Source organism: Ricinus communis, chromosome 8 (genome assembly GCF_019578655.1).
Source record: "Ricinus communis isolate WT05 ecotype wild-type chromosome 8, ASM1957865v1, whole genome shotgun sequence".
NCBI lineage: Eukaryota > Viridiplantae > Streptophyta > Magnoliopsida > Malpighiales > Euphorbiaceae > Ricinus > Ricinus communis.
Window position 1 is genome coordinate 19,842,020 of NC_063263.1, and position 22,151 is coordinate 19,864,170.

General features: G+C 28.5%; 1 protein-coding gene and 1 non-coding gene across 2 annotated transcripts; one reads left to right on the forward strand and one right to left on the reverse strand.

Moving 5' to 3' along the window:
* Window positions 1-1,197: 1,197 nt before the first annotated feature.
* LOC112536580 lies at window positions 1,198-1,304 on the forward strand. Its single transcript, XR_003080572.1, has one exon. It is a non-coding gene; the product is annotated as a small nucleolar RNA R71 (small nucleolar RNA).
* An 11,010-nt stretch (window positions 1,305-12,314) lies between these two features.
* LOC8269745 (2-isopropylmalate synthase 2, chloroplastic) lies at window positions 12,315-20,335 on the reverse strand. The gene is made up of 12 exons (XM_002530503.4): window positions 19,389-20,335; window positions 17,477-17,690; window positions 17,313-17,393; window positions 16,405-16,497; window positions 16,220-16,306; window positions 15,383-15,483; window positions 14,694-14,727; window positions 14,504-14,578; window positions 14,073-14,156; window positions 13,853-13,987; window positions 12,792-12,937; window positions 12,315-12,660 (listed from the first exon to the last, which is right to left on the reverse strand). The coding sequence occupies exons 1-12, from the start codon at window positions 20,096-20,098 to the stop codon at window positions 12,522-12,524; spliced, it is 1,899 nt and encodes a 632-aa protein (XP_002530549.1). The 5' UTR covers window positions 20,099-20,335; the 3' UTR covers window positions 12,315-12,521.
* Between the last annotated feature and the right edge of the window lie 1,816 nt (window positions 20,336-22,151).

Below are 22,151 nucleotides of genomic sequence, written 5' to 3' on the forward strand. Positions count from 1 at the left end.
TTTATTATTCTCATATCTTCTTTTGTTGGAATTAAGCTTTTTGAAGAACTTGGCATAATCTGGCATACTTCTAATATCATCTAACAAAAGCAAATTAATGTTAACTTTAGAAAACATTTCAAAGATTTCAGAAAATTACTTATCCTGTTTGCTTTCTTTCACTTTGTTAGGGAATGGAATAGGAGGCTTATAAAGCTCAGCTGCTTTATAAAACTCAAGTCCTGAAAAAGTCCTCCTTGTCTTTCTTCTTTTGCCCAAGATTGGACTCTACTCTTCTTTCATTTTGTATACCTCCTTCAGTTACTTCCACATCAACTAGTCCACCTTCTTTTGATGTACCTGCATAAGAAGAATCTTTCTTAATTAGATTTTTAATATTATTATCAAATAACTCACCATCCTTTAGAATAGTGATAGCTTTAACTTGCTCAGGTTTACTTAGCAATTTCTCTTTCTTATTTTCTTATACAGCTTCAATAATTTGCTCAATTTGAGTTTCAATCGCTTCATAGAAGCTTCTATGGAATCAGTTTTCTTTTTATTCCTCTCTATTCTATCATGGGTAGCTGTCATAAAAGATTGGAGTGTTTTCTCTAAACTTGGTTTTCTTTGATGAGCTTGTCCTTAATTTAAGAATGAATAGTTTTTATTTCTTGGATATTGAAGCTCTTGGTTTTGATATTGGGGCTGATTTTGGTTCCTTAATATATATGGTGGGTTGTGGTCATTATTTCTCCAAGAAAAATTTGGGTGGTTTCTCCAGCCTGGGTTATATATGTTGGAGTATGGATTATTCCTTGGTTGCCTAGGCTGACAAAATTCTATCAAATTAACATGTTCATAATCATTTTCTGCATAAGTCTCATAAGATGAGCAAACATTAGCACCATGACTATAAACACCATATATACCACATACCTCATTGCTTGGTACATTCTTAGTTGAAGCAAGTATCTTAACTTGTTTAGTTAATTCAGCTATTTGCATAGCCATCTTATTATTAGATATAACTTCATCCACTCCTACTCTTTTTGTTCTCATACTCTTTTATTGTGAGTTGGCTCCTAATATTTTAAAGATATCATAAACTTCATCAGCAGTTTTTTCTAACATAGAACTTCCAGCTGTATTTTCAACCATACATTGATATTGTTGTGTTAAACCATCATAAAATGATTGGTTAGTCACAGGAAGTGGGTATCCATAGTGTGGGCATAATGATAAAGTGACTTGAAGCGATCCCATACTTCATGAAAGGATTCAGTATCCTTTTGATAAAAGTTGGAAATTCCATCCCTTAATTCTTTGATCTTTTAATATGAGTAAAATTTACTCAAAATTATTTGATATATTACATCCCAAGTTCCCAAAGAATTAGGAGGCAATGTCATTAACCAAGCCCTTGCTTTCTCTTTTAATGAGTAAGGAAAACATCTTATTCTTAATTTGTCCTTATTTAGTCCAGATAATGAAAATATATGAATTATAGCATAAAATTCTCTAATAAATGTTAATGCATCTTCACTAAGCATATCATAAAATGAAGGGAGCATATTAAAATGGATATTCTTAAGTTCATAATTTCTAGATGTATCACCTACAACTATGCATGAAATAGTGTTACCAATTATGGGATGAGCAAAATCCTTTATAGCCATTTGTCTTTGAGCTATTACTTGTCTTTGGTTATTAGCTATTCTTTTAACCTCTTCTTCAAATTCTTCTTCTAACTTTTTTTTCAATTCTTCTTCTCTTCTTGAAGGTACAAACTCACTCTCTATTTCTTGATTTTTTTTTCTGCTTTTTTAACAGTTGATATCAAGTTGTAGGGGTTTTGAGTTAATGAATCACCTAATCTTGTTTTCCTGCTAGGCATACAAAAGCAAAGAAAAAATCTCAGAAAAAAAAAACTTAAAATCAAAATTTAAAGTCAAAACAAAAATACATACATATTCAATACACAAGAAATAAAACTTGATAATTAATCAATATAATATTGACACAATTTTCCGGCAACAGCGCTAAAAACTTAATGTCTCAAACTTAGTACTCGCAAGTGTACGAATCAAATAATAGTATGGGCAAGTCCACCACGAAGTTGATCTCACAAGGAACTATAGAGCATATACTATAAAGACCAACTATCACACAAGAACACTAAAAATAAATCTAAACACTCTAAGCCAATGTTTTAAGAATAATTTAAAGTTTATAAAAATTTAGATTAACCATAAAATAAATATGCAAATGGATAGATTAATTTAAACTATATGATAAAAAAACATTTAGTCTAGCTTATACTTTGTAATCCCCTTATTTTCCCTTAAGCCCAAATTTAATGAATGAGATAGTGATGTATTTTTTTTGTAAACCACTCAAGCTAATGATGCAACCTAGGTTTCTTATACCAACATAGATTAAAAAAATAATAGTGTTTCTAATACTTTTAACCTAAAGATTTCATAATAAATATTACTATTAAATTGATATGATAGTCAACTAATAATAATAGATGTAACTAATAAAGTTATAAAAGTAAAGAAATCATTTATTAAAATCATAATAAATTAAATTCGTGTATATATAAAAAGCCAAACTAAACACTTACAGAAATTAGTCTAACATATTTAATCCAACAATTATTGTAATTAAATAGAAAGATATAAGAAATATAAAACAGAAAATTAAAGCTCCCTCAAAATTCAAAAATGTTTAAAGGTACGAATATGATTGATCATCACTCTGCACATCTTGAAAAGCTCTTTAATCCTCCTAAGCAATATGCAAAAGAATTAAGTGTTTTTTTTAAAAGAATTCATAAAAGAAAATTTCAATCAAACAATTTACTTTTTAATTGGATTAAACTTGAAGAGGATTTATTAGATGCGATACATTGTTCAGAAGTGGGGTATGCGTTGAAATGTAAGACATATATAATATTGTCCAGGCAAAGTGAATTGGGTCATCATGAATTTTTTCTTTAATAAAGTTTTACTGCCCTATGTTCACTCCACCAACCGTAGATTACTCTTAAAATTATGGCCTTCCAGTTTCCATCAGTATCCAATTCTAATTTTGAAAGGCATCAATAGACAGGGCTTTTTAACAGGAGAACCTTCATTAAGAACAATCGAAAAAACAACAAGTGAAATTCAGTTGGGGTTAGAAGCCCTAACTGTCTCACTACTTTTTTTTTCTTTTATTGTTCGTTATCAAAAAAATTTTATGACTGTCGATCATCTTTTAAATCGGCAGTAGTAGTCTTTATATATATATATATATATATATATATATATATATATATATATATATATATATATATATATATATATATATCTTACTATTTTGATCAATAAATACAGATTTTTCAGATTTATTTATTTTTTTCTTTATTATTATTAAAATTTCTTGATTTCTCCTTTTATGAAATTTATTTATTCTCTTTGTGGAGATTTTGATTAATATCTTTTATACGATTTGAATATTATTTTATGAATGCATTCATGAAATTTCATAGAGCTGCAATATTGATAGTAAGAACTTTGTTATTCATATTTTCATAATCGGATTCATTTAAAGACTAAATCGTCTATTTATGGTTTAAAATAACCACCAAGTAGAGCGCGCAGATCGCCGAATTGTAAATTAGAAAAGTTCTATCAATGCAGTTAAAAAGATATAAACACATATTCTTACCATTCAAGTGAGATTTTTCTTTTGTACTTCTCTTATTGTAGTGATTTTTCGTTATTGATTAAGTTGTATTTTTTATTTTTTAATAAATAAAAAATTCATAATTTCTATAGAAAGAAAAAAATAAAAAGTCTATTTCTAATAACAAATTAGTAGAGTTATTTTAGTTATTTTAGTATCTGATTAGATTAGTATTAGATGGGAAGAAAGATAGTGTAATTTTTAAAAGATATTGATTTATATGTTTCTTTGCAAAAACCAATTTTTAAAATAAATTATTGAAGAAGGTATCTACACTTATTTCAATTTTTTTGGCTGCAATCCCATAAGGATTATCAATGTCTCATATGTATTTGATTTAGGAAAGTAAAATTTAACTAAAAAATGTTAAAGGTCATATTTTTAGCATTTTTATAATATTCTAATCAGACTATTTAATTGGCTAAATAAATTTCTCTAACTTCCAAAAGCAAGGGTCCCAAAATGATGTCCAACAAGGTAGAAAGTGGAAACTTCCAAGTTCCATCCACCTGTAAACTGTTGCTGGTCTTCCATTCATTGAAACTTTTGGCAGCTTTAAAATTAGGATAAGAGTTACCAATAAGCTCCTAAACTTTAACAAATTGTAATTAAATTTCTAAACTTTAAAATAATTCAATTACATTTGTAAGATTTGAAAAAACAAAACAACTATATGCTTAGAGCTAATTTATTTTTTAACTAATGATAATAGTATTGGTTATTTTTACCAAAGTGAATGAGAGATTATTATTTTATAACTCTTATCACTAAAAGGCAGAACTAATATTTTCTTACATACAAACATGAGTTATAAAGAATTAAAAATTTTTTTTTTTGGAATGCATACGTGGCCCTTTGAACTTTTGAGAATAGTTACTTGGCCACTTGAATTTTTGTTTGATCTTTATAACCATATGAACTAGTTCTTTTGGATTACATAAATTTGTGCATATCCACGCAAATAAAAGTAAATCAGTATAATATAAATATTTAAGGCCGATGCGTACGTGGCTCCTTGAACTTTTTGAGAATTATTACTTGCTCATTTGAACTTTTGTTTGGTTCTTATAGCCACTTGAACTAGTTCTTTTGAGTTATGTGTAGGACAAGAACTCTTATATAGAATTGACTTATACATATGTTAAAAAATACTATAAATAAGCTAGAAAAGCAAAATAATGCTTTTTAGAATCCTAAATCTCCAAATTTAAATTTTGTTTCTCAGCTTCAATAAACTTATAATAATTATAAAATTTTATTATCATTTTAAATGTATCCACTCTCTAATTTATAATATTTTTTTAGAGAATTTCATCTCACATAATCGCCCACGTTTGAATACATGTCAATCAAAACTGGTAGCACATAAAAATATGAAGATTTAGAATTTAAAAAAAAACTAGTTCACCGAAACTTCTTGTTTGAGCGGTGCTGCGATAAGTTTTTCATCTTTTTAAAGAAAGAAAAGTGAAGAAAAAAGGAGCAGATTAGGTATTCCTGTCAGTGGTCAAGAAAGCAGGAGCAAAGGTTGTAAGTGTAGGCTACATGAGCGGAGGCTATATGGACTAGATAAAAGTTCAAATGGTCAAATGACTTTTTTTTTAAAGTTCAAAGGGTTACATATGCATTCGGTCGTATTCTTTTTAATATATATATACAAATTAATTCCATATCATAGCATTTGTCTTATACACGTTCTTAGAAATAGCAAAATGAGATTTATATGATCCAAAAGAACTAATTCAGGTAGCTAGAAGAATCAAATAAAAATTCAAGCGGTAAAATGATTTTTCTTTTTTAATTTCAAGAAGCCATATCCATTCGTTTTTTTTTTTAATATTTACCTAAACCTAATTAAATCATATATCATTACATGATGAAATTAGAAGAGTTAGTTTTTTAATAATATAATTATTTTATTTTTAAAATTTTAAAATATAATTAAATTATTTAAAAATTTAAAAATTGAATTGTGCTTCAGTCAAAATTAAAGGGCTTATCTGTAAGTTTTATTTGGCTGTCTTCTGAAGTGTCCATGGCAATGTGCTTGGAATTTGTTGCTTCTAAAGTTGTAGTAGACCCTTAACCAAATATAATGTCAAAAGTACAGTTTGAAGTTTTCAGTAAAAACTTATTACATATATATATATATATGGCTTATGTCTGATTTTGAATATAATTGATATTGATTGATTAATTTCTTATTCATTGCTTCGGCTAAATTCCTTTTCATATCAAAATATTTTTATTGAAAAAATCATAATTTAAATCAAACAACCAATTCGAATACCATCAAAGAGTACATTTATTTTTCATATATTAACTTTCTAAACTTTTTTTTATCCAAAAAGTAATTTTGAATGCCTAACTTAAATATGCAAAAAGAAAATACATTATTTAATTTGCTAATATTTATTGAGATAGTGAATTATATGAGTTGAATCTTTTGATCTGATTTCAGTTAATTTATTAAAAGATTGAAATAAAAGAAAATATTTTTTTCAAATTATAAGTTTTATATTAGATATGAATCATAATACATGATCAGTTGTTTCAATTTGATTCAATCTAAAGTTTGGAGCATGAATTTAAGACTAAATCAGTTATAATCTTCTATTACTAACCTAAAATCATAGTATTGTTAAACGGTTTCTAAAAAATTTGATTAAATAATTTCTTATATGAATTAAATTGAATTTAGACTAAATTGAGTGCTAAAATATTATAAAATATTATTTAAAATGGAGTAATTATTATTTATTTCTGTATTTCTCTATATTATACTAATCACTCTTTAATATTTAAAACTTATATTTTTTTACTTTATAATTTTATACAAAAAAAATTCCTTCTATGAAAATTTCTATTAAACAACGGCTAACTAGATTTGGTATTATACTATTTATTCTTTAATTTTAGGCATAATATATAAAATTTTCTTTATAGTTTATATTATAAAATATAATTTAAAATATTAAAAAATAAGTAATATAATATAAAAAATACATAGTAATTATTTCTTTAAAATTTATGATTTTATATTTTAATAAAAGTTATTAAAAAGAGACTAGTGAAAGCCTGTTATTATATTTGTGATTTTACTTCGTCCCATTTCCTTAAGTTAGAAAAGCAAATTCTAAATCTTTTAGGTAATGTTTTCTTCAAAATTGGTTCATCTTGAATAAGGAACTACGATAAGAGAAAATTATGGCATTTTGCATAAATTCTCAGCCAATTTAAATATTTGTTTACTAATTAAACTAAATCTTTTTAATAATTTATTGATTAAAAATTAATATATTTGTAAATTTTTTAATTCATGTATAATTCTTACTCATTTTTATTAAAAATTTAAATAAGCAAAATCAGCTATTCGATATTAACTTAAAACTATTTGAATTAGATTTAATTTAAAATTTGAGCTATTCAAATCAATTTATTTTTTTAAATAAGTCTATAATATTTAATATTGAAAGTCTAATCAAGATTTGACTATTTTATTTAAAGAAATTTATATTATATATACTTTTTATAAAATAGTTATAAAAATATCTCTTATTTTACATTTTTTTTTATTTTTTGTTTTTTATGTTTTTGTTTCTATTTTGATATTCTTTTTTCTTGCATGTCTCCAATTATAAAGAAAGTATTGTTTTAGAGTCTTCTATCTAACTGTTAATGTAAGCCCATCATAAGGACACATGTAAGGCACAGATTTTTCTTGCCTTTCTGCCGTTGAATCTTCTCATAAGGACACATGTAAGGCACAAATTTTTCTTTTATAATATAAAATAAATCAATAATAAAACTGAAGAATAAAAAAAAACCTTTCCTTCAAACTTTCTATTTTTCAGTCAAATTATCTCTTTTTGTGCCTCAAAATATTTAGAGATTGCATAAATGTGACAAATGTTAAAAAAAGAATTATGAAGTCTATATTTCTACAAAAAAGTAATATGGGTGGAATTAATTAATTTCAAAAAAAATGTCTAATTATTCAAGTATAGTCATGATAGTATTCAAGTATTCAAGTATAAAAAAATCACGATAGTATTCAAGTATAGTCTTATTTTTATTCTTTTCTCTAATTTTCAGCTTGTTTCTAAAAGTAAAAACTAAAAATAAAAGAAATTTACAAAAATATCAACATATTATATAATTTTACTCGGTTTGGCTTCAATTTTTTTATTTTCTTAGAATGAATAAAATAATTTGAATTTTCTAACCATTTTAGATATTTATTCGATCTTACACTTGATTTTTTTTTTGTTATTAATTTTTTAACTTGAAAAATAGAATATATTTTATTTCTTATGTAAATAAAAATGATAAAGCAATAAGAAAAATATTTTAGGGTTTTAATATATATTTATCCTTTATTTATTTAAGTTTTTTTTTATGTAATTGAATACTTTTATTGATGCTTATTTGATTTTTGGTTGATGTTTGGATATATGAAAAATTTTCTTCAATTTTCTTTCTTGAATTGTTTTTTTTTTAATCTCAATTTTTTATGATTTCTATCATTTCAGTTCTCTTATTTATATAAAGAAAAAAAAATTCATTTTGAAATTTTCTTAAAATTTATTAGATTTACTCTCAGTAAACAATTAGCTTTTGTTAAAACTTTATATAAAAGAAATTATTTTGATTTCTTTATAATATACATACATATATATTCTATTTATGTTTTGAAATCTTTTAATTTTTGAACTATATTTACGGTTATATTATGATTCTTTTATATCAACTATATTTTTTTTTTATTTTAGTTATTTTTTTTACAATTAAATGATTTTGTTGATATTTTATTGATATTTGGTTGATTTTTAGATATATGAAGAAGTATTTTTAATTTCTTTTTTTTTAATTGTTATTTACATATTGTAAAAAATTTAAAATATTAAAAATTAGTTATTTTTATTAAAAAATATATTTCAATATTTAAATTTACCTTGTTTTGTGCTTGAATATGGTTGCTTTTTATTTATTTTATTAATGCAAAAACTAATTAAAAAGAAAAAAATAATAAAATCGTGGACTGGTCATGAATACTTTGAAAGTTGACTTGCTGACTTGCCATGAATTAGCAAACTTACATAGCCAAGAAATAATTATTTTTATAATAATAATAATAATAATAATAATAATTTATTTTAGAATTTATCAGTTTCGTTAACGTTTGGTTGATTTTAAGATGGTTATGGTTTATGTTTGATTGATTTTTAGCTTTATAAAGAATTGTCTTCGGTTTCTTTCTTTTAACTATAATTTACCTATTGAAGAAGAGGAAAAAGGAAAGTGCAGAATAGACATCCACTGGTCGCCGGAATTTCCTTAAACGACGTTAACAAGTGGTTACCATTTATACAACCTTCTCGCTATTCATCGGCTGCTGGAACTGCTGCTGCTGCCGCCATCATGCTCGCTGGACTCCGCTGCACCTCCAGTTAGCTGCACCACCTCCTACAAGCCCTCTTCCTCTGCCTGCCACTAAAGGCAGCCCCAAGCTCTCTCTCTAGTTCATAACTATTACCCTCTAAAACTTCATATTTAACCCTCCAACTGTTTTTTATATTTCAATTAAACCTCTAGATACTTATTTGGGCCAAATTAAAATTACTGAAAATATTTAGTTATTTATCCTTGCTTGCTTTTAATGGAGAAATTACTAAAATATCTCCACCGACATACTTATTTATAAAAGTATCAATCATGATATTTTCTATTTTAATCCCATACTGATTCAATTATACTTTTAGCCCTTATCTCAAATATAAATTTCAATTTAATCCTAACACTAAATTAACTTAATTAATCAATTTGTTTACTATTTCCGATGAAATCGAAAACCATCTTCCTAATTAAAATTTACCTTTTCTTAAATAAATTCTTTAAGAAAATACTTTTTAGCATCTAATTATAATATTTAAAAAATATATATTCATACTGAAGAAAATTTGGGTGACATTCAAAGAGTAATAATTTACTTTTATATAAATCACTTATCTAATATGCTATTTAATCAAACTAATCAAATATAGTTTATAAACCCTTTTAAATTTTATCTCATTAAAAATCCACATTTAATATATGGTCTCATTAAATAATCTCTTATAATTCATCTAATTGAAAAAAATAAAATTCTTTACTTTATTCGTATGCATTAGATATTAAAAATGGTGACCAAAGCTAAGAGTTGTGGTGGAGAGAGAAAGTGGAGATGTTTTGGATTTTTTAGATTTTCTAGCAAATGTAGTTGAGTTTTAAATTATCAGAGACCGTATTCGAGACCTACGCATCACAAGCTTTTCGATGACACGAATTTCACTGCGATCATATACTCTGTAGGAAAATCAACGATTGGAAACTGTTGGTAAGATTTCGGGATGATCAGAGAATCATATGCTGGACTCGTTCGCTACTAATTATTTCGAGTTTGTAGATACGTTCGGATCGTTAATCGGACTCCAGTGACCGAAGGCGAGTCGACTGATTTATAAAGCGTCTAGGTAAATTTTTTAACCTATTAATTTTAAAAATTATTAATTAAAAATTATATATTAATTGGAGAGGAATAATTTAAGGTATATATATGTAAGTATCCTTGGAAAATTAAATATCTACTATTGAAATTGAGTAACTTGAGCAATGGGATAATTTTATAAGACTTCATATTTAGTTATAATAATGTGAAGCTAAATAATTAGAATATATAATTTAGTGGACCTTAAATTGATTGCAAGAGATTTTAGTAATTTATTTACATATTCGCGATTGAGATCTTAATTAAAAAAAATTAGTCTATAATTAAATCTAATTATATTATTAGTAGATAATGGATATTACTAACAGAAGAATATTATATTTAGTTGGATAAATAAAGGTAGTAAAATTTATATATTAAGTGATTAGAGGAAATAAACAAAATTAATATCAACTAATCAATAAATAATGTTGATTGGTATAAAATAAATAGTTTGGATATGATGCTTAATCTGTAAGGTAGATTAGTTATTAATTTTAAAAATTCGAAGTTAATTATAATGGCCAGTAAATAAATATTAATATTAGAAAATAAATTAATAGGAATAATAATAATTATTATTAAAATAATTATTGATTGACATAGAAGGAAATAATTATAAAAAAAACTCATGTGCTAGAAAATATTTAGGCAGGGTAAAAATAATTATTGACATTATGATGGTAAATTGTCTGCCAAGAGAGAGTAAATTTAATAATTTTTTTTTTTTTAGAAATCTCAAATGGAAATTTTTGTGGATTGTGTTGTGCGAGTTCTCTTATAAGTCCTGGACCTATTTTTACAGGAATTAATCCGTTTTATAGAGAAAGTGCTACCGAATTTTCGGTAGAATTAATTAATTAGAATAGATAGAGAATTAATAAAATTAGACTAAAATAAGATTAGAACTTAAACAGTAGAATTAGATTTTAGATATTCAGCAAAAGACTGGTTAAAGATTATCAGATATAGATTTAAGATTAATTCTAAAGTATGTTTATGCGGGAAACTTTAAGGTTCTAAGCTCGAATAACAATCTAGAAGAAATTAGCAGAGAAATTAAGTGAAGGTACAGTCGGTTGAATTTTTCGTACAATGTGAGTGAATATACCTATAACATCATATTTTTTAGTTATGTATTATTTCTTTATATTTATATTCTTCTAAATTGTGTAAATGTTTTTATTAAAAGTTAGTTATTTTAAATGTATTTTAAAACCTCATTTTCTTTTTATAAAAATTGAAAACAAAGAATGATATTTTTAATTTTATTGTATGTGATCATAATATTTTTATAGCTGAATAAATAAATATACACTCATTTATGTATAAGATTGCACATTTGATATTGAGTGTTATTAAATTATACTGTTTTTAGGACAACGCTTAATATACACATTGCCTTTGAAGCATTTACTAGATGGTGTCTTTTGGGAGTTATTATCTGCTATGACTAGAGACGTTTTTACTATTAAAGTTGCTAGAAATCAGTAGAATACATCTATAAATATATTATTTTCCACTAAATTATTTATTTTATTGTTCCTGCTTTTCTTTAGTATGATATCAAAATTTAAATTAATAGCAAAAAATTTTCCACAGTTAATTGATTTTATACTAGAAAAGAATTTATAGTTTCAAATAAATATGGAAGTAATTATTATTTATGTAGTTTTATAAGATTTCATTTGTTCATCTAAAATTATTTTATCAAATATTTATATTCAGAACTTTTACAATATTTTTCTCCTGGAGAAAAGATGCTACACGCAACTTCCTAACATCCCTGATTTGATCCATATAATTGAAGTGTAGATAAGGTGTTACTATTATAATTGTGGCATATAAAAATCATAAAGTCAAGTTAAATGATGGGAACCAAAAGATGTTACAATGAAGCTCATTGTAACTCCAATTATTTCATGAACTTTAGTTTCCCATAAGATTCTAAAGGCCTGAACTTTAGTCTACCTCTCAGTTTAAAATGGTCAAAATACTTGCACACAATAAAAATAAAAGTAAAAATAATAAAAAGGGCAGTTCTTACTTGGAAGTATTCGATGCCCTAAAGTCCTGGAAGAACAAGATAGCTCTTTACTAGTGCAATTAAAAGTTGTTCGCAGAAACTACAACCAGTGTCTATTAGGAGATGCTTATGATTATAGACAACTTTTTTTTCCTCTAGTTCTTATACATAAGAAAAATAACACTTCTATTAAACATTCTTACCAATTTTACACGGCTAATAAGACATACTCCACAATGGTGTCCTTGCGCTTCTTCATGCGGATACAGGGGTCCTATCTGTAGAAGAAACCCTTTTCGTCAGAAATTGCTGCTTTAAGGCTAACATCTTATTTAGTGCTCCAACATACGCCTTCACGCTAGAAACCACAATATCCATTCCAGCACCAGATCCACTAGCATCCAGAAAAGAAATAGATTAAATGAAATTAAAAATGTTAGTGATCTGTTAGGGAACTCCAAAATATAATATGCCAACTTTGAAATGTACATGTGTAAGTGATTAGTGCATGACTATGTGATGTACCTAAATGTCCGTTGGAATGGTTCGCCTGTTAAAGCATGCGTAGATGTGTGATTGTCCTCCCTACGAATTAGAACGCGGGTGGTGGCTATTGCATCAATGCCTTCTGTAACAGCGTTCATGGAGTATTCCAGAAGTTCAACTGGTTCCTGCAAGCACCAAATTTCCACTTAGTTAATCCTTGAACCCCAGCAAAAAGCATAAGAAATGTTCAGTGTGGGAAAAGATACCGCATACAAGATATTCACCAGCAGTAAGAAAATATAAGCACATAAAAAACTCTCAGCAAATTATAAATTCATCAGACCTATAAACCTAAAAGAATTTGACAAAACTATAAAGCAATCCTATCAGCATAATTAAATTTTAAAAATATGCCAAGGGGCTCATGTGTGTGTTCTTAAATGGAATTCTATTAACTGATATCGGGTCCTTCCTTGCACTTCTTTAGCTTCTCTCTCTCACCAATGTAAGTGGTACAGCTAACAGATGTTAGTTTTCTGCATAAGAGTAGTCCTGATCCCATTCATCCAAAACCATAAAGAAAGCCAGGTTCCCCTACAGAAACCATTAAACCTTCAGTTAAGACCTTTTCTTTCAAATTTAGCTATGTCCACATCAGTCAGACCACAGAAATCTCCACTACCCAACAACTCTGATCTATGACAACTGGGAGTAACTACCTCTACTTAACCTCCATTTAAATCTAATTGCATCTCTATAGATCCTTCTCCATTCAGTTCCACTTGGGGCTACACTCACTTCTATCTGTTCAAATTTACAGCCCCCTCCCTCCGCAAAAGAAGCCATGGATTAATTCTCTTCTCTTTTTTTTTTTTTAAGTGCAATTCAACTTTATTCAACTTTATTCTACTTTCACTTTCATTGTAACAGAAATTACCTCAAGGTTACATATCTAAGCTTTTAAATTCAATCCTATGTAACAGACTAACCCTTAGAGCATAAATATTATCAACTTTACTATCAGACAAGGATTTCCACGTGAATTTTTCTGTATTGTGCCAAATGCAAATTCTTGCAAGTAAATTATATTGACATTGAACCTTCACAATGAGATCAACAGCCTTGTATCCTGCATCTACAGGCCCAGAACCAACCGAACATGCTATGTGCTCTTCACCATCAGCATTAATGAGCTTAACTGTTGCAGTGGATAGACCAAGTGTTCCACATGTGACCTGGGTGCCAAATTGATGTCAACTGAATGTAGATCGTATTTTTGAATCAGAAATAAAATAGCATGACGAACAAATTCAAATTTACCTGCAAATCACCAAGCTTCCAAACAATTTCTGGCTGGAAAACTTCATCTGACACCAATGCTATCAGGTCAGCATCAGTAACTCTCTAGAACATGACCAGTTTTAAAGAAAAGAGTCAACATAACCATCAAAATGAAAAGGACCAGAAAATAAGAATTCAAGCAGAAAATAAAGCCTTTAAACCATGCTTTTCTTTCTAAAAGAGAAATTGAACCAACTAATCACTACTGTATTTATAAATCTCTTGTTTTATTTGATATCTCATGGACATTCAGATTACATAAGTTTAGCATTTGGATTGGGTTTCATATTGGATTATAGCCAAAATAAATGACCCAAACCAAATCAAACCCTATTTAGTTGAAACATGCATGTGTTTAACATGTTTTTGACACTAAGAGAACACTTCCATGTCAGACAAGAAATATTCACCTTTTTGGTTTCAGCTACTGCCTTGAAACGCCAAAAGATCGTGCCAAGTTGCTCATCATTCAACTCATAGCCAAGCTGAAAGATTTATGTAGAGAAAATAGTTAAAGCACCAACAAAAATGAGGTATGTAACTAATAAAGTATTACATATTTGAATTAACAAACTTTCACATGTGTGAATCCTTGTTTACCTCTTTTAGTCGATCCTTTAATGCATGACGGCCACTTCGCCACAGAAGTCAAAGTCAACAGGAAAATAACAAGTCAGAATTTGTTTAATTGAATGCATAAAGTCTAGAAAACATATGATGGAACATTGGCAAATGGCAGTAATAGTGTCCAACATGATTAAATCCCATACCACATATGATATCAAGAGTTATATCCATCTCTATTTTGAATTTCGAGATCACAAAATACCATCGCTTTCCTCATTTACACAGCCAAAACAATCAGCTAGTTCAGAAGGCCATTACATGGCAAATGGGTAACCAAAAGTTTTTGGGAATCTCTTCTCCCCATCTGAAAAGAATTAAAATCAAATGCCCACAAACTAATGCACCATCTCAGGAATGTGTGTGCACTTTAAAATCCACATAGACAAGAGATTAGAGCTTCCTTTTACTTTCCATTCTGTTTCAGTAACTTTAAAACACACTTTATGCCTAGCTAATTCAATAAAGGTCTATTGGCACCACCTATACGTGGAACTTTCAGTCCATTCTCAAATTCTAGTCAGTGACGCATGCACAGTAAACAGAATACTCAATCTTCTTCCCAGTTTGATCACCAAATATAGTCACTATGGAAAATGAAAAAGAAATCAAATAGGAAGGCAGCATATGTTGATCTATTAAACCAATGAATAAAAGAATGATACCTAAGTTTTCCAAGGACGATCCCAGCGTCATTGGATCGCTCAAGCCCAATATCTTCAGGAGAAATTATCTCATATGTGCCTTTGTGTTTTAGCATTCCATCCTAGAGAACAAAGAATTTAAAAAAAAAATTAGTTAAAACAATTTTTTTTTTTAAAAAGGGAATGATATCAATATTAATCATGAGCTATTTCTGCAGAACACATTGCTGCATAAGGACCCAAGTTAAATGAATGGGCAAAGACATCTAATGCAGGGAGTAGCAACCAAATTTATAGATGAAAGGATTGGGAGTTAGCAAACAAAATTACTAAGAAATCCATGTTAAGTTTTTACAATCATTTTTATAATGATGAGGTTCTTCTTGTCATTTACTAATTAAACTAATAAAAATGAATAATATTAGAGCAATCTCTTACTTCCTAATGGAAATAAAACTATGCTACTTTTTAGGACAAAAAACCATTGTTTAATTAGGAAAAGTAATTCACTATTTAAAGGTAAGTTTATAATAAACCAACCAAATTAAATTAATTTAAAAGATATTATTTATTTCTGATAAGGAATCATTATCCAATTGTACAATTAATCATATAGATTTACAAATAAATTAGCAAAATTATTATTTTTAATTTTATTTGACTATATTTTTCATTTTAATTAAAAATATTTAAGATCAGGTATAGAGCATATGATATAAAATATAATTAGATTCACAAGGTTAAAAATATAACAAGTCGCATGCAAAGTATGCATGCAAAAAACTAATTATTAGCAAATCAGGTATTAAAGATAAAACATGTGTACAACCTTGATGTCAGGAGTTCCACCGTACGAACCTGATGTATACCGCTTTCATGAGCAAAAGCATTAGCTCCAACAATAGCCTTGTGTGGCTGTAAATGCAATCCAGTGTACTCTTCTACCTAAAGAGTCAATGACAAGTGAGAACCATACCAAGGACATTAATGATGAGGAGAGAAGATATATATTGTGTAAATGCATAAAAGTGCTCGGAAGGTACCATCTTGCTTGCCATAGTGATCTGTCTAGGATTGATTCCAGTATAAAGACCTCCTAGAATATGCTCTCCACGACATTTTATGGCCATTACAACCTACATACTTGAAATTAAAATAAATATAAAAACAAATAAAACCAAAAACAATAGTGACTGAAACAATTAAAGAAGAAAGGATGTGATATGAAGAACATTAACCTTAAATAAAAATGCTTCAACTATAAGAGCTCAGAAGTCTAAGTAACATAATCTTTAGAAATTTGACATCACTCCAAATATGAGGTTGAAACTAGGAACCTAACTCTACTAGTACATGAGCTTATGTAATTCTTTACGAATCAAAGAAAAAAAAACAGAAAATTATGAAGATATGTGTGTCAAAGAACAAGCCAGAACAAAAGGCAAAAAAAAAAAGATTAACACTGGGGCAAAGGAGAAAGAAGTAACTCTGAAAATGCCCAGCAAATTTCCATTCAATTGCTATTACAATCATTCAAATGACTAGCATCTCCTGTAGTTGCAATCTAAGGACAAGATTTTAATTCCATGAAGCTCACTTTTGGACCCTCAAAGATAGTTATTCACAGATTTTTGGGCAATGGAGGGCTTTATAATTTTAGAGGGAAAAAAGCTATCTAATCATGATTCTTTTACTCAAAAAGATGAATCAGACCTGTGTCATGACATCAATCTTCCAAAGGAGTGTGACTTCCAAACTATTCATAGGAAGGGCTTAATAAGCAACAAAGTGGAATCCTTTTAAACATTATAAAGAAGCAAGCCAATTAACTTTCATGTAAAATATTTAAATTAAACATATTGAGCTTCAATAACTTTTTTCATTTTCATTTAGTAAAAGACAATAGGCAATGATCGAGGCCCTCATGTTCATGCCTAAAATAGATGCTCACCTCCTCTAATGAAGCATTTCCAGCCCTTTCACCAATGCCATTAATTGTTACTTCCACTTGTCTTGCACCTGCATATGCCCCCTGAATTTAGTAAAAGCAGGGATGTGAGTGCTAAGATTCCAGTGCAACATGCATTAAATAGAACGGAGAGAGCAATGGCATACCGCTAAAGTGTTGGCAGTAGAAAGTCCAAGATCATTTTGGCAATGTGTTGAGATAATGACCTTATCAATTCCAGGTGTATTGGCTTTTATGTCAGCTATCAACTGTCCAAATTCACTAGGTAAAGTTATACCAACAGTGTCAGGTATGTTCAGAGTTGTTGCACCAGCCTTGATAACTTCACCCAAGATATGATACAAGAACTCTCTGTCAGATCTGGTATCCAGAAAAACAGGAGACCGTAGAGCACAAGAAAGCATATCAGGAATCTGTATCATAATCTCTAATAAAAAGATTGTAATACTTGGGAGAAGGCTTTCCAAAGTCATGTGAGCATCACATTCAACCAGATAATTATTACATGCAAATCACTAGCTAGTTACTAAAATGATTCAATCAGCCAAAATGAGACTCGAAAATGCAAATTCAAGAAGCAGCATATAGAAAAGAATTAGAGCTCAACAATTATTCACAATAAATAAATTAAAAAAAGAAAAGGAAAAAGGAGTAGCACATACCAAAAATTACCAGTTTCCTAATGTAACTGAATCAGTTGACAATGGGGATTTCAGAGGTATAAACAAGATGTATCTTTCCCAATGCGAGACAATACTGAAATCAGTGAATATGGATGACCATTGGTAGCAGCAAATTTGCTCAGTTAAAAGATTGCAAATGGTTGAGGGAAAAAAAAGTTAGATTAATATGTTTTTCCATGGCAATACAGAAACAAATATTTTTAAGCAAACATGTCAGCAAGCACTGAGGTACAAATACACTTGAGGCCTACAATAAAACAGTAGTATCAAATACACTGGCATTGCAACAAAGAAACATCAAGGGTAAATTACAACTCGAAAAGAATGAAATAAGCCTAGAATATTTGCTGTTAGGTTCAGAAATTGCTGGAAAATAATAACATTGAGCCGCCAGCCATTTTATTGCAGTTGTAAATATTCTTTGGGTTAGATATAGATGAGTTACCATCCAGCTTTAGGCTGATGATACCAACCACTTAGGAATATGAACAGATAACCCCATATCAATTGCCACCACCTCATCATTTACACCTGAACTAAAGGCCAATCCTCTCTCTTTGGATGCCTAGTCAAAAGCATAAACAGCCCAGAATGTTCTGCGGTTCACCTTAAAGCTTTTAGGAAGGCATAAAATGAAGAGCTAAAGCACTTCTTTATTATTTTTGAAAATCAGTTTAATAAACCACAATAAACTGTTATTACCTCCAGTACCAAAAGAATTTCAAAACACAGAAAGATGGTAATACATAAAGTTTCTTCAACTGGATCAACAATATAGGAATCCTAAAATCAATTGCTTTGAAACTCGATAAAATACAATCCAAAATTACAAGGCATTACGATATTACAAACCTAAATAACCAAATTTAATAACCAACCATGAGAAATATAATGTTCTGAAAAAAACAGTACTCGGTTATAAAGAAACTTGACCCAAAAAACAGCAAATATTTAAGAAACATACATCCTGCTTTTCTACCTGACTAAATTTTAAAATTAAAACAAAATTCATAAAAATTTAAAATGAAAAAAATAATCAAGCTCAGAAACTATATAAAACATAATTTAACACTCTCCATTATCTAGACCTAGTTCCCCTGTTTACCGCGCTGCTGCTGCTGCTACTGCAGTACATATAACTAAATGAAGAAATCGAATTTTAACTTAAAAAACAAAATCCAAGTCCTAATTGTTCAACCTAAGAAACCATATAAAGCATAAATTAACAGTCGTAAGCTCCTGTTTTAGCTTCTGCTACTACAGGACCTCCGCTGAAATTCAAGTTCTAACCTAACTAAATACTTCAAAAGGCAACCAAATTTACACAATAAAAGAAATAATATTCCACGATTCAATATTTCATTTTCAACATTACCTTCCAGCATCTTCAGGGCTAAACTCAACATCATCACACCCCAAGCTTCTAGCAAACTTAACCATACTTCTAGCGATCTCAACGACTTCCTCTTTACTCTTCCTCAACTTATACTCCATGTGTATCGCACTGGTGGCTATAAAGGTATGAATTCGGGGCCTTTTTGCATACTTAACCGCCTCCCAAGCAGTTCTGATATCTTTCTCATTACACCTCGACAATCCACATATCACCGGCACATAACCATCCTCATCAACCGCATTTCCCACTTCTTTCGCAATCGTTTTCACTGCCTCAAAATCATCTTTAGAAGCCGCCGGAAAGCCGGCTTCGATAATGTCCACCCCGAGTTTCGACAATTGGCGAGCTATGTCGAGTTTCTCTTTCGAGGTTAGCGTTGCGCCAGGGGACTGTTCGCCGTCGCGGAGAGTCGTGTCGAAGATCCGGACGTAGGACGGGTCCGGAATGTGGCTGGGGATGTATTCGGGGCGACGGCTGAGAGGGGCGGCGGAGGAGGAGCAGGAAATGGCGGTGGAGGATTTGAATCGGGAATTGGAGGGAAAGGAAACAGAAAACTTAGAGTTTGAGAAGAAACGGCATCGTGTTGGAGTGAAGTGAAGAAGAGAATGGGAGATCCGCGGCGGTGAGGGTTTGGAAGTGATCTGAGAGATGGAGAATTTTGGTGCTGTTGTTGCAGAGATAGACGCCATTTGGTGGTGATGACGATAAACCCTAGCTATCTAGTCAGCAATTTAGTATTTGAATTTAAAGGTGGAATTGGAGAGGTTTAGGTTAGTACCAGCAGTGTGCACGAAGTAACAACAGTCACTGTCCACAAACTAAAGAAGTTTTAGAGTTCTTTGGGCTCTTTCTAAAAGCAGGTTGGAACAATTGTCATGGTTCATGAAAGTCTCCTAATCAAACAGTAACTTTTCCTTTTCTCTTCATGGACCCAAATTTCAAATGAGACCTTAACTTCCATTAGTACTGTGTGTTTATCAGTTTGTGGTGGCAATGAGCTGGATTTGATTGGGTTAATGTCATTCTCATTATTAAATAAATCTTTCTTATCCCACTTGGCATTTCTTATTTTATTATATCAAAAAATTTAAATTTTATTTTATTATATTGAGTTTTTATATTTTATATTTAGGACTTAATAATTAAAATAAAAATATAAAATCCGAAGTGGATAAACTGGAACTCCCTTCAAATCCTTATTGTGAGTGCTCTGATCAATCCATTCCAGCCAGTAGCCACCTTAAAATTTCCTAATCCAATAATATCCTTCACCAGCTAGTACTTATCATTATCGTGCACAATAAGGACATCAATGCTTAGGCCTACAATCACTGCTTAAGAAAATCATTAAATGTAAGAAAAAAAAAAATCTCCTGGAAAGAAAATAAAAACTAGAAAAAGATAAAGCATATTGTCATGTGCTAAATATTATTTATTTTAATACGTCGGTTTTTATATTTTTTATTTTTTAGCATAATCTAATTCTAAAAAAACTTAAATGTATTGAGAACATTTATTTTTATATTATTAAATTATTATACAGTTTAATTTAAAATTTTTAAATAAAAATATTTAAAATTCATTATTTTTATTATATACTAAAATTAAAATATATTAAAAATAAAAAATTTACTTATATTAATTTTATTTAAATCGTTAATAAAAAGCTTTATTTTTAACATACAAAATTATCATGATTTTCTTAATTGATAGTTATCAACTTTGTATTTAAATCATTTCGCTAAATTAAGATATAATTATTTAATTTAATTTTAATTTTAAAGTAGTTTAACTATAATATTTTTTAACTATAACTATTTATTTTATATTAATAACTAAAATAGAATTATATAGTGATTTAATAATATTGATGTATATATAAGTAGTTTTAAAATGTTTAAATTTATTTGAATTAAATTGTATTAAAAATAAAGAATTAGAACAAGAAAAATAATATTAAATCTATTATTTTAATTAAACATTAAAATTAATTTGTGTTAGAAATGAAATTTTACTCTAATTTGATAATAAAATTAATTTTGGATGATTCTGATATTTGATAATAAGTTTAAGGATTAAATTGTAATCTTAAATTACCAGTATAGCTCTTCGACTAATACGGAAAAAAGTAGTAATTAGTTTTATTAAAACTCAAGGAGGTTTTACTATAATAAAAACATGTAGAAACCGACTTATGTATTGAACCGAATATATATAAATTTTACTTTGGAGTTCTCTGTTGTGATTGCTACTTAACTAAATGTTGTTCTCGTTATTTTTTCTTTGTTAGTTTAGGAAGTTTAAAAAAATATTACTTACAATAATAAGGGTTCTAAACAAAATCTACTGCTAAAAGGAAATTTATTTCTAATATAACTCTATGTTATTAATATCTATATTATAATTATCATCATTATTAATATTAGTAAATAATCATTAATTGCTAAATGATTAAATTGATCAAATTTAATTAAAAAATCAGTAAGATTTTTCAGTAAATTTATCTATCCTCCTCCCTCTTCGCACTCTTATATATATGTTATAATATGATATTTAGTCTCTATGATGAAGCAAAAAGATTCCATTAATCTCCATTTGTAGAAGGACTAGAATAATGAGAACAATTTTATATGTAGTGCTGCTACTAACTTAACAACTGCACCATTTACACTCCTAAAAGACTCATATCTTTTGAAAATGATGTTTCTATATAAACAAATGTCTTTGATAGATCCAAATGAG